Source organism: Melospiza melodia, chromosome 10 (assembly GCF_035770615.1).
Source record: "Melospiza melodia melodia isolate bMelMel2 chromosome 10, bMelMel2.pri, whole genome shotgun sequence".
NCBI classification, from domain to species: Eukaryota; Metazoa; Chordata; class Aves; order Passeriformes; family Passerellidae; genus Melospiza; species Melospiza melodia.
The window spans coordinates 8034470-8048259 of NC_086203.1; the positions used below are offsets into that span (position 1 = coordinate 8034470).

At 44.5% G+C, this 13790-nt stretch overlaps 1 protein-coding gene across 1 annotated transcript in view; it reads right to left on the minus strand.

The window, feature by feature from the left end:
- NUP210 (nucleoporin 210) overlaps positions 1-13790 on the minus strand; it is a 49842-nt gene that overhangs the window by 17598 nt on the left and 18454 nt on the right. Inside the window, exons 12-22 of the mRNA XM_063164365.1 lie at positions 12825-12980; positions 11028-11226; positions 10306-10451; positions 9188-9409; positions 7816-7989; positions 6645-6837; positions 6285-6391; positions 4051-4155; positions 3823-3924; positions 1013-1141; positions 230-357 (exon numbers count right to left, since the gene is read on the minus strand). Coding sequence (XP_063020435.1) covers positions 230-357; positions 1013-1141; positions 3823-3924; positions 4051-4155; positions 6285-6391; positions 6645-6837; positions 7816-7989; positions 9188-9409; positions 10306-10451; positions 11028-11226; positions 12825-12980 — 1661 coding nt within the window. The remainder of the gene's footprint in view (positions 1-229; positions 358-1012; positions 1142-3822; positions 3925-4050; positions 4156-6284; positions 6392-6644; positions 6838-7815; positions 7990-9187; positions 9410-10305; positions 10452-11027; positions 11227-12824; positions 12981-13790) is intronic.

Below are 13790 nucleotides of genomic sequence, written 5' to 3' on the forward strand. Positions count from 1 at the left end.
ATGGAGGAATGCAGTCTCTTTCATCAGCCAGCAACATTCAGGCTGTTAGTTCAGGCAATTTCCCTCAAAAATAATAATCTTTAACCTTTTACCAGGCAATTAAGACTTCACAAAAACAACATAAATAGAATCTCAGTCATTGTGTATTACTGTGTCTTTAACCTAATACCTTTATTCATTTTCTGCCAATTCTTACTCACAGATTAATTTTAAAAATCCATTAACTTACGCAAGTGAGACAAGCTGAGATGCTGCTCTGAGACTGAGATCCATGACTGGGAAGTATTTTGCTGGAAAAGGTTTCTTTGAATCATCCAGAACTCTGACATAAGCCTTAACTGTTTTTCCAATCTCCACCTGAAACAGACACATCCAGTTCATTCTGCATTCAAAGCACTCTTATTTATTAGCATAAACATTTTCATTTTATTTTGTATTACATTTGTAGTAGGGTAGTGGAGATGGAGCCCCAAGGTTAGGCTAGCACTAATTTTAAAGACTAATCCCTGCCAGCTAGAGTTAGTGTCAGATGAAATGAATGAACTCAGGTCTTTCAGCTGGCAAGGGCATAATTAAAACAACCAGAAATATCAACACTTCTTTTCTTTAAGGTGCACCCAAACTGGCAAGAGCAAGGAGCTGGACTTTTTTCTGTTCAGTTTTAAAACCTGACATATAGAAAATGACCTTGGGGCAAAGAAAAAGAATTGCTCACATGCACTTTAAACAGGAGGAAATGTAAATGAGCATGTCCATATAAATTATGGATTAATATTGCTGTGTAAATGCAAAAGTTGAGATTGCTGCCACACAGAACTTGAACAGATACCTGATACTGTGAGACACTTATAACCTAAAGGGATAAATTTGGGAGGGAGGAACAAAGACACAGGGAGGTTGTAGTTGTTTCTCTGTTGCAGCATCTTGTCCATGTCTGGTCTGTGTGTTCAGGACCAGCCCAGGGAGTCAGGGCACATGGATCAGCTCCTAATGCTGCTCCCAAGGCACTGACCTTGTCAACAACTCGCACATACAATTCCTGGATATCAGATACATGAATTTCAGCTTCAGCTGGGGCAGGGAAAGCCAGACACAGGTCATGAATCATTACAGTCACTGATCCTGGGAGCAGGGGCTGCACCTGCAATGCCAAAAGAAAACTGCATTATAGCACTTCCTTTCTGTTGTTCAGAGGATAAAATTTGTGCCACTTTCAGGGCAGAAGCAGTTGGATGAAGAAATCTCCAAGCTTAGACACAGAGAATTCTTCCACCAAAATAAAAATCAAGCTGTAAAACGGATGTAAAAAGTATCATGCTACTGAGCTAGTGCAAACAGCCCCCAGGCACCAAGTGAATTAACAGCTCTTCATCTGGAACAGTCTGGCATCCTGTTACTCTCATGCCATCAGGAGAAAAAACACACAAATCATTTAGAACAACAAAACTTTTCTTAGTAGAGTGAAAACCAAAGTGATAAGCTAAAAAAAAAAAAAAAAAACAAAAAAAACAAGGACATGGATTATGCCTATATTGCTTCCTGTAAGATTTGTACTCTACTGTCACTGTCAGTGCTTTTTATCTGAGCAGCCAAAACCTGGTGGTAGATCCTGTCAAGTAAGAGGACAGCTGACAGATCAGGTGTTTCTTTAATAAAACTATTATGCCATTAGTTTTAAAGAAAAAGAATGTTACATTTCTCAAAGGATAAAGAGAATAAAACAATGAAGAAAGAGACCTCTGATCACAAACACAAGCCCTCAGAACTAAGCACCCATCCCAATGTCCCCTCTCCCAAGGCCATGCACCCGCACCTTGCCCACATCAGCTCTGCAGTTGTCCTGCAACTCCCTGACCTTGTCACAGACCTCAGGACAATCCCAGCTGTTCTCCCCACTTTGGCCAGGGACAGCAGTGCAGTTGGGTGTCCTGTTGTGTGCTCTGAACACGGGGAGATGGCCAGGCCCCCCCAGTGCAAAGGAGTTCAGTGAACTCTCAGCACTGCCCAGCAGCACCACAGGAGTCAGCAGCAGAGCAGTGGGGAAAGCTGACATTTTGTTCTGTGAGGGCACTACTCCTGTTTCTGCCTCAAAACAAAAAGGGATGTGAAGTTTTAATAAAGGTCAGCTTCCAGAACAGCAGCAGTTCCCACAGAGGGTGGCTCATACAGGAGATGTGGTCAGGGGAGGGAGCTGGAATGGAGTTCAGCTGGGCTGGGAGACAGGGAAAGCAAACAGGGCAAAGGGCAAGCAGGGCTACTGCAACTTTTAAAATGCTTCCTGTCTCAGCCTACCCCGCTGTTCTCCTCTCCCATTAGGTGTCCAGTGGCTCCCAGTATCCAGGGATATTGCACTGGTGACCACTCTTCACTCCTCCTCTGCTACCACCCGCCCACGCCCAGAGAAGCTGCTGTGTCAAAACCAGAGGGAGAGAAGAGAATTCCTCCTTGGCAGCCCCGCTGAAAAGTCTGGGAATCACTGCACCAGATCACATTAATTTAGTTTCTCAGAAGACTTTACTGCCAACTCATCCTCTGCCAATTTGGCTGCACTGGTACCTGCCATGGCAGAGCCTGAGAGAGCCTGCTGATTTCCCAGGCCATTCTGCTGCTTCCATGGAAAACCAGGGCTGCTGCTGGGATTTAACCCAAGCACAGCACACAGGGCTAACAAACCTGCCAAACCTGTGTGGGGCTGCATTTTTTAAAAAATGTGTTTAAAGTGGACTTTTCTCTCCTTTAATCTGACAGGCAGTTAAATCTCTTCCTACACTTCACAAAGCCTATCATGCTGTCACTCCTCCACTCCTGAATTCCAGACAAGAGCACTGAACCTATCTCATGTACATCAGTTAAACCTATCAGGGAGACCTGACAAAAAAATTATTAAGAGTATGAACAGTGTACTATGTACAAAAAACTCCTCATCTCTTCTACTTTTTTCTCACCTCCGTGCCTAGTTGGAAAAAATATTCCCACTTCACACTTGTAACAGTTAGAGACAATCAAAATGTTTCACAAATTCTTTTGATATTTTAATTTGCACCTTAGTTATCATTATTTCACTAACTTTATCAGCATTACTTCTCAAAAGGCAAATCTGTAAATTGTAAAAATTATATCTGTAATTTATAAAAACCACTCTTTAGAGCAACTTGCTTTGCTTCAAGTTCTTGCCTAATGGAAGCAGCAATGCAAACACACAGTTTTACTGGTGTTCACTGCAGAATGCATTTCATATCCTGGGCTTGATGCAGTCAAGCACACGTGCACTTTAGTGGCATCTTCTAGTGGAAAAGTGCATTAGAAACTTCATATGGAGATCAGAATAAACTCTTGAATAGATACTTATTCACAAAATCAGGATGTAATACTGTGATTAAAAAATACCCTGAAACAGCACTATAGGATTAAAGAATTTGAAGCCTTCAGAACTACTGGCCCACAGCAAATACTCCAGTATTACTTTGGAAACCAATTCATGTTTCTGAATAATTCTGTCATGTTATTCTTTGTGGTGTGTTTGTGAAATCGGGAACATTTTACTGCAAAGTTGTAATGGATGAAGTACTTGGAACTGGCTTTTATCTTATACCGAGAACACAAGTGAATCACAGCTGTAATGAAACAATTTCCTGTACCTGAGACTATACCTGAAAATGTCAGTGCAAAGATCCCCCTGCCCAGCTGTGACAGGCAAACACATCCAAAATGCAGCTGCTGCCTCTCTATCCACACCTGCTGCAAAATGCCCACAAATGCTGAAGCTGCAGAACCATAACCTGCTTGCCAAAAAGGTGTAAAACCCCAAAACACTGCACTCACCAAAGCAATGCCTTGAGTCTCCTCATGTGTCACTTTTACAATATTTGGTACGCTGGTATTAATGAAAAAATATCCAGAACCTTGTTGGATGAGAAGTTCTGCCTGCAAAACCAGAAAAGCATCCAGAATTAAGATTGTATATTTCTAGTAAAGATGTCTCCTCCCACACCTTCTGTAATGTGTGATGTTTTCCTCCCAGCAGGGAAAAAGCAGCAGAGAACTCCTCACCTGGACGTCAGGGTGGTTGTAGATGGAGAGCCCAGTGGGGCTCACCTTCACATCTTCCACGAGCATCAGTTCAATGGTGGCAGGCCCTGGGAGCACAGCTTCGTGCTGCAAGAACAATGGCAGCAGTTTCAGCAGAGGCACAGCCCTGCCAGAGTCCTGTGTGTGCAGGCAGGATGTTTAAAGCAGGCAGCCAAAGCTCAGGGCACAGGCTGAGGGATGAGATGGCCACAAGATGCAGAGGGCTCAGTCAGCCATCCTGCACAGGGAAGGGCATCCTCAGGGCTGGGCTGCTCTGCACCCCTGGCCAAAGCAGAGGACAAGGGCCCAGGACTGCAGGGTCAGTGAGGGATGTCTGACAAGCACAGACAGGATATTAACTCCGAGCCATGGCCTAAGCTCATACAGAATGATAAGGCAAACACACAAAGTTTTCTAGCTCTAACTCATCTTTTCATGATTCTTCTTAGCAGGTCACCAAGAGATATTTTTCCTTAAATGTAAGTACATAACACTGGACCAAATGCAGTTTTAATCACTCACCCAATAACAACATTAGCTCAGAAAAGGAAAAAGGTTTCTAGAGGAAGTCACTACTCTGTACCCATTTCACCTCATTACTAGAATTATTTCCTTGATGTAGAAAGGATATCATCTTTCCCTAATGACATAATAGGGTGTTCCACTTAAACATGAAACTACACTAAAGACATCTTAATATCCCATCTACTAGATTTTTGTTTGGTTTTGGTTGCAAGAAAGGAGAATGGGCAGGTTTGAAAGCAGAATAGAGCAGCCCATTGCTGATGGACTTGAAAAATGCAGCCAGGTCACCTCATTTAAATCAAACAACTCATGAGCCCCCAAAGTGCAGCAGGACTGGCATCAACAGCCACCAGAGTCCTCCCAAATTTAAACACAGAGAATAGAACTTAAGAGAACTCCAATGTTCTCTGAATTCAAGGCAAAGTTTAGAGCATTCACTTTGCTAATTATTTCTAAAAGTAAGAAAGAATTTGTAATATTGGTTTAACAAAGCAGAGCACAGTGAACTACAAAATTATTGTAGAACATCAAGTATCCATATTACAGCTCAATTTCTAAGAGAAAAAACAAAAAGAAACACAACCAAATATCTCAAATAACTTCAGCAGCAAAGTAACTGTGTCTCTGCAGTAATTCTTCAGGGAAAATGCACCTACACCACATTTCCCAACAGAAGAAGAGTGGAAACCCCACAGAAAAGGCAAGAACCAAGTGGCAAAAAAGATCACCTCTCAAATAATTTACTAAGCAGATGCCACACCTGGGCCATGCTGAGAAGAACCTGGCTCACAGGGTATTTCACATTACTGGTGCCCATCTGCTACCTGCTTTGAGTTAAATCCTGTAACCTCTCCTTGCATATTTTACTTTTTGCCTCAAGCCTGTTTTCAAGGTACTGCATATATCTCAAACCCACTTAAATCTTGTTTAACAAGATTAAATAGAAATTCCAGTTAGGAAGCAGAATATTTTAAGAGAAATTATTGCACGTGTCAGGTTATTCCACAGGCTGAAACCTGCCCTTATATTCAGCTTACAAAAATGATATGAACAGAAAACTGCCATCTGTTTACACCTGCCCTCTCTGTTCATCATCACTACCTTTTGCTGTTTTTCTTCCCTAGGTTGAGTACCTACACACAAAGTATTTCAGGGAGTGGCTAATGAGTTGTAAAATGAGAGCCTGGGCTTATGGCTGGCATTGTACAATGGAGGAGTCTCTCAGGAAAAAGAAAAAGAGAGCATTAGTCAGAGCCCAGACTAACATATGGTCCATATGAGGAATTCGTCAGCTTTTGCTTTGCTCATGCAGAACTCTCCCACCCAGCTTTGCAGGGGCAATAATCCATTTGCTTTCCCCAGTGACAGCTGCACGAAGCACATGGCTGCTTTAGCGAAGGACAAGCAGCAAAGATTCACCAATTCATTTAAAAACCCTAAACTGAAACAAAACCAACTGAAACACTTCTCAGTAATGCCCTTGCTCACATGGTTAAAAAGCTCCCAAGGACTTGGACAGATTTGATATGGATAGCAGCACTTAGTGCAGAGGCAAGCAGGCAAACCATGAACCAGTATCAAACCTCTGCAGAATGAACCAGACTGCACCAGGGAGCTGCCTCATTTGTACAGTGCTGTGTGTGGAGGAAATAAAGCCACAGGGAAATGGCAAACCCCCCAGGGGCTGTTACCGGCATTTTGGCTCTGGCTGCCTTCAGGTGAGGCTGCTGGAACCCAGTGGCAGTGGCAGAGATGGCAGCAGTTCCAAACTCACGGTCAACTACCACAGTTTGCAAGCCTAGAATGCAACAAAGAGGAAAAATACACTCAGTTCCTCTAGGATCGTTGTCATCAGACAAGAACTTTCTCTCTCAGACAGGTTCTAGGCATTGGACTTGGCTCCTTTTTCTCACACACTAAAAATGCATATTGATGTTAAGCTGAAGTATGACTGCAGATTACAGGAACTTCTTTAATCAAGATGAGACATTGCCAAACAGGTTTAATCCTGACCTTCAAACAATGAAATGCTCATTTCAACCCACTCATACCGTGCATTTTCTTCTGACCATTGTCCTCTTCCTTCAGAGTCAGCTCCATTGGCAGCTCCAGCTCAATACGAGCAATGGCCTTATTTGTGGATTCCCACACAACACTAAGAGAGCTGAAGTTATCAAATTTCCTGCCCTGCTGGTCATAGGCAGCCAAATCCAGTATTGGATTACGGTAATTGGAAACAGGGACCTGAAAAACAAGGAATATTTTGAACTGAACAGATACAACAGGATTTTTTAATCATTAAAGGAAACGTATGCTGAGATCCATGAGGTTTGTTACAACATCAATACATGAGGAATGTTCATTAAAAGGAGCCATCAGTGCAAGGCATTAAGCTGTGCTCCAACAGCCCTGAGATTATCCCACCTGGTCAGAGCATGGTGCTGCTAACACCAGGTGGGTTCAAGTCCTCTATGGGCCATTGAGAGTTGGACTCCATGACCCTCGTGGGTCCCTTCCAATTCAGAGCGTTCTGTGAATCTCTGCACTCTAAGGGGGTTTTACTGGAGCAGGGGTTTGGGGATTTTTTAGTCAGTGAATTACCTTAAAACAAACAAACAAAAAAACCCCAAACCAACAACAACAAAATTGAACCACAGCTCAACAAAATTGTTTTTAGAATTCAAACAAATCATGACAAACACTGCTGTTTGTTAAAGCTCAAAATTCTGGTGTTGCTCTGGTGAAATGCATTAGCAACAGCAGTGCACCAAGGCAGGCTGACACATAATGGAACCAGAAAAGCCAGTGAGCTCTGAGGTGGCTAATAATACACAAAAGTCTCCTTCTCCTCTTGTTATTACATGGAAGCTCTTTAAAATGATTCATTTTAGGGAACGAGGATGACTTTTACATTTGCCTGGGAATATTAACATGACAAAACGTGGTTTACTCAGCAGCCAACATGTGACAACACCAGTTAGGAAGAAAAACAGAACAGCAAAGTTCTTTATGCCTAATAATCTACACATATCCACTGTATATTTACTGCAGGACCCCCCCAGCCTGCTCTGTGCAGAAGCTCCCAAGGGCACCAGTGTGGCCACAGCTCCAGTTACTGCTCCTCTTGCAGCAGCTCAGATGCTTTGTTTCACACATGGAGCCCCAAATGCTGATTTTTCAGCTGTAAGAACACCTTCTTCTCCTGCCACTTCCCAGGCTTACCACTTGCTTGTTCTGCTGGAGCAAAGGGCAGGAGAGATCCAGCTGAGGGCTGCCATAAACAGGAATCAAAGTCAGCCAGGAAGGGACAGCACAGACAAACTTCACCACAGCAGGCTCAACCAGTGGGAAAGGGTTGGTGACTGTGGGCCTGTTCCCAACTGTTAAGGTAATAACCTGAAAACAGCAAATGAGGAAAGAGTTGAGCTCGGGCATGCTGTATTCGGCAGGTCTCAATTATACTGTGATATCAGAATGAAAAGCAAAAATATGATTCTTGGGGACTTACAGCACTATTAAAACACAGGAAGATGTAAAAGGGGCAGCATATTTCAAGAACAGGTCTTTATCTCTATGAAAATACTGTCACTGGGAACCCTTCCTAGGTGTTCACGTTCATCACTATCAAATTTGATTCAAACAACAAATCTCTTGTAACTGAAAAAGGAAACAGCAGGTGTTCTTGCAGAGTGAGAACAGAACAGCCCAAAGGCAACATTTATAGTCACTTCAGTGTGTTTAAAAACATCTCATATTTTATTTTCCACTCCTTTCTTAGCCTTCAGCAAAGTGAAGTGCACACAAAACGAGAGAAGGCTGAGGCAGCTCTGGGCACCTGCCCCATCCCCCATGCACTGGTGCTGGCAGAGCCATGCAGGTGTGACCTGCTGGGGACAGCCAGTCCTGCACAGCAACACCAAGGCAGTTCCTTTTGAATCTGCACTTACAGAAACAGCTCCACTTTGGTGAGTGGCCACTGAGCAAACCAGAGGAACTTGGCAGCCCAACCAAAATGCTTAGGCCTTGCAGAATTGCAGAGGAAAACATTACATTGAAGCTAAAAGCTTCATGGGTTGAGGAGGGTGAGTACAGCAGGAGAAATCACTTCTATATGTTGGTGAGAATAAAACCAGTTGGAGAATGAGCATGGCAACGCTCACCAAGGCTGCACAGAGAGCAGAGCAGTCAATTCCTGTGGCTGCCATTTGATAGAATAAACAGAATTACACTGGAAGTTAAGAGAAGCAGGTCAGACAGAGGAGCCAGCCTGCTCAGTAACCTTCTGCTCTGATCCTGTTCATGCAAACTGAGCCTGCACTCATCAGGATGTTCAAGGCATCCCACAACATAAGGCTTCCACAACTTGGGTTTATACTGCAATAAAATCCATCATAAACCACTTTTTAACATAATGTTGTGAAATGCTCCCTCTAAAATGTGCATCATAATGCATAAACAATGTACTTACCCAAGTTCTTTACTGGCTCATTATAAAAGCATCTAGCTACCTAACAGGCATATGGCACCATAAATCTGTCTGGAGGCAGTTCCCAGTGCCTGGTGGAGGGCAACAGCGAGCCCTTCTGGCACTCACCTGCTCTCCCAGGCTCCTGCACAGCACCCTAACCCAGTGCTGGTTGTTGTTTCGAGGTGTGGGAGGCTCAAGTAAAGCCAGGGCAATGCTTTCTGCATCCTCAGCAGCAACACTCCTGAAGAACTTGGAAGGTTCTTGGACCCACGGCCTCGGTCCTCCTTCAAACAACATGTCCTTAGAGGAACCCAGAGTCACTAAAGCGACAGATGGTGGATCGACAGCCTGTAATCAATTAATTAATTAATTAAAAATTAATCATGTATTCACACCGTTTGGTTGTGCTCTACAAAATAAACCTCCTTCTGAATGGAACAGGTCTACTTGGATAAGGCTGTGATTTCTCCCATGCAGTGGTTTGTCAGCACACTTAGTGAAAACCAGAGCTGCACCAAAATCCACAAGGATTCTGTCCAGCTGGATTAGATTCAAAGGAAGCCACGGATCCAAAGACAAGTTTTAGCTGCATTCTAATCACATCTCTCTCATGAAGAACTACAACAAAAGAGAGACCCTTAATATATTCTTCTGAGCACAGAGAGATAGTATTCTGCTACACTTTTAAATAAGTATTTAAAATGAATGAAAGTATGTCAAATTGTACTTTCACTTGACAGTGCTCTCTCCAGAACAGTTCTGTGTATGTAGTTATTCTCCTACACAAGTTTTACTTCAAACCTATCTAACAAATTTTGCACTGATGTGCATCCCTGGGACACCCAGGGCTGCTCACCACCACAGCAATTAACCTGACATTTAGCACACCATAACCATTTCCAGTTTGTGTTTCACAACATCACATTACATCATTATAACCAGCAATCTGTAGGATTTGCACTAACATTTTTTCCATATTGAGGGAAAGCTATGGTGAAATACTCAGACTTCAGCCTGCAGTCAGTGCTAGGCCTCTGCACATGAGCTAACAAAGCAGCCTCTTCTGCATTTCCATCTACTGACCCCGGACTCAGCTGCTTTCACATTTCCTTCACTGAACCAGCCAGTGGTGGAATGTGAACCCACCCACCTCAGTTTATCCTTACACAAGCAGTTCCCTGTCATGTAAAGGTGTCCCAGTGCTGGAGCCTGGATCTCTCCAGGAGCAGAGGAAGCAGACTCACTCTCAGTGGGAGATAGGCGGCGATGGTGATGCTGGCACTGAGGCGCACGCGCCCATGGGTGTACACAACCACCAGCCTGGTGTAGCCCTGAAATTCAGCCTTCACTCTCACTCCACTGCAGAAATCAGCAGTTGGCTTAAGTCTTCCTGTCAGATAAATTAAAAATATACAAGAGCTTATTTGGAAAGAAATGCCCAGGCATGTTCATCAAATTCAACACGGCTGTTTGGAGGAAGCCTACTAGAAAGATGGAGAGAACTTTTTACAAGGACATGTAGGGACAGGACAAGAGAGAATGGCATCAAACTGAAAGAGAGAAGGTCTAGATGGGATACTGGGAAAGAATTTTTGGCTGAGAGGGTGGTAGGGCTCTGGCACAGGGTGCCCAGAGAAACTGTGGCTGCCCCTGGATCCCTGGCAGTGCCCAAGGCCAGGCTGGACAGGGCTTGGAGCAGCCTGGGACAGTGGGAGGTGTCCCTGCCCATTGCATGGGGTGGGACTGGATGAGTTTTTAAGCTCTCTCCAACTCAAACCATTCTGCAGAAAAAAGCAAATACATCCTCAAAATAAAACTACTTGGCCCCCCTCCCCTCTGAGGTTTGGCACTTCTGTGGGGATCCTGCACAGAGCCATGAATCAGTGATCTAAGGGAGAAGTGTGACTTGGGAGAGGTGTGACCTGCCACCAATTTAACCTCCAGCCCAGGGATGGAGTTAAAGCACCTTCAAGTGGGCTGAACACGCCGGGGTTCTCCAGCTCCACCACCAGCTCCAGCTGTGAGCAGTCACTCATGGGGAGCAGCTCCTCCCTGTCCACGCTGGTCCGGCCACTGATCCTCAGGGGCAGCTCCAGCACCTGCCCCACGTGTGCCTCCACCTGGCAGGGAGCGAACTCCATGGCGCTGGGCTGGCTCACGTACACCTGCAAGGACAGGGCTGGCTCAGGGCTCTGCTCCCACAGCAGGGACAGGGCTGGGTCAGGGCTCTGCTCCCACAGCGGGGACAGGGCTGGGTCAGGGCTCTGCTCCCACAGCAGGGACAGGGCTGGGTCAGGGCTCTGCTCCCACAGCAGGGACAGGGCTGGGTCAGGGCTCTGCTCCCACAGCAGGGACAGGGCTCTGCTCCCACAGCGGGGACAGGGCTGGGTCAGGGCTCTGCTCCCACAGCAGGGACAGGGCTGGGTCAGGGCTCTGCTCCCACAGCAGGGACAGGGCTGGGTCAGGGCTCTGCTCCCACAGCGGGGACAGGGCTGGGTCAGGGCTCTGCTCCCACAGCAGCTTGGGGAGCTCCCTTCTACTGCTGCTCCTGTAACACTGCTGCTTTACAGATTTTGCAGTGTGGACTAAGCTGTGTGCTATCTCCAGGAGGTTCCATCACCAGCTGGGAGAGGTTTAGCATCCATTAAAGAATCCACAGATTTCATAGCAATCACCGTGATCAAAGCTTTTATTTGCAGTATCTTTAACTACTTAATCTTCTGCAACTGGCTTCAGGATACCAAACCATATGGGACAGAGTTAAAGCTGTAATCTGTGTGGATTAACTACTCCTAAAACTACTACTACTAAAAACTTGTTCACTGAGGTCAGTAAACAGAACTCTGAAGAGCTGTTCCACAAAGAAAGCAGCTCCTAACGCAGGAAAAAAGGCATTCAAAAATAACCTATTCAGATTGTGCAAAACACTGCTCTGAAAGCTCACGTGGACAGAAGGTTTCTTTCTATCTTCAGGCTTTGACTTATGTTTGAGGATAAGAAGTTTTAGCTGAAAAAATCTTCATTCCTGTGTCTCCAGCTGGTAACTGCTGCACTGCTAAAAAGCAGCATCCTGGGTTGTTCACAGAATTATTTCAGAGCAAGTGTGTAAGCTACATTCTGAACAGGTTTTAATTAATGTCATACCCTTCTCTTTGGGGCCACCATATGTACTGTTCCTGCATTCCCCTCACTCCACACCACACACTGACCACCATGACTAAGAACAAGGGATGGTCTGCAGAGACATCACAATATTCCTCTTGGAAGCTATAGTTTTCATTGCCATTTTCTCCTAATTTTCCTATAATACTGTTTTCTCTTGGCCAGTTCAGGTATCTGCAGTCAGTCTGCAGCACTGTGCTCACTTCAGTTACTTCTCCAGACAGAAATTTCCTTGTACATCCTGATAACAACTGTCACCCTTTGGTATCAAGGGAGGACACTCACCTATCACCCTATAGAATGAATTTTTAGTTTGGTTTGTCTGCTTAGATGGCCAGGCCTGGAGTCACTTACCATTTCCTTCTTGCACTTAAAACTTCCAACAGGGAAAAAGACTTGCCAAGGAAATCGGGAAGGGGCAAAAATGGGAGTAAAGTTAATGCACTGGACAGTGCTGGATTCCCTGAAGCACAAACTGAAACTAATCCCTTACCCTGCCACAGGGCAGGAATTGGAAGGGGAATACCTATGGCATTCTCATTGCCTTGGCTGTTCCCAAAAGCCATATTCAAGACCAATCACTGAACAATGAATCTCTCACCTTCATTTCTCCATAATGCAGCGGATTCCGCACGTCCAGTGCCTGAATGATGCTGAGCCCAGGCTCACTCCCCGTGGTCATCACTCCTTTCACTGTCACTGTCCCTACTGCAGGGTTAGAAGAGGACCAGCTGAAGTTGCCACTTCCACCCTGAGCCTGAAATACAGAGGGGAAAATCTTTCAAACATTTACTCAAGTACATGGCTCTCAAATTCCGCAGCTTTGGATATTTTGCATGAAAACCAGGAATGCACTGAGAACAGGACATACAAATAAAATAACATCTCAGAACTTCATAAGCAAGAGAGACATAAGATTTCTACCCTTCATTCTTTTTAATTTCAGCTTTTCACATGCCAAAACAAATGTCAAAAGTTCCATCAGAGTAAAACACAGGTGAACACTGGAGCTATTTTTTGATGTATATTGTTTTAATTTCTTTAACTTCCTCAACATTTCCTTTAACCTATTTCATAATTAAAAATGAACAAGGTGATAAATCTTGTCTAGAGGGACAGTGTGGAAAACAAACAAATGTAAATTATGCAGGCACTTAGCTAGTAATTTTTACCAGGGAAAGAGAACAAAAAGAAAATGAAGAGGAGGGTAATTTCCCTTCTTCCTTCCTCTGAGCACGTGCACAACCTGATTACAGAAGGACACAGACAAATTAATAAACAGGTAGTGGTGTGTTAGAGGAGATGCTTGGGATGTGGTGAGAAAAGCTCAAAGAATCCAAGAGCTCAGGATATTTGTAAAGGTATTTTAGCTGAAACAGGGAGATGAGCAGAAAACATAAAACAGAAGTACCCAATTCTTAATAACTGTATGAGGGTCCCTGGATAAACCCCAGCCACCTCACTACATTTTCTCTCTCTGGCAGTCAGTGTGAACTGAGGAGAGGAAGGGTAAAGCTGCTTCCCCTGCAGCCTCACCATCACCCAGAGCCTGGCAGGGAGCTCCACA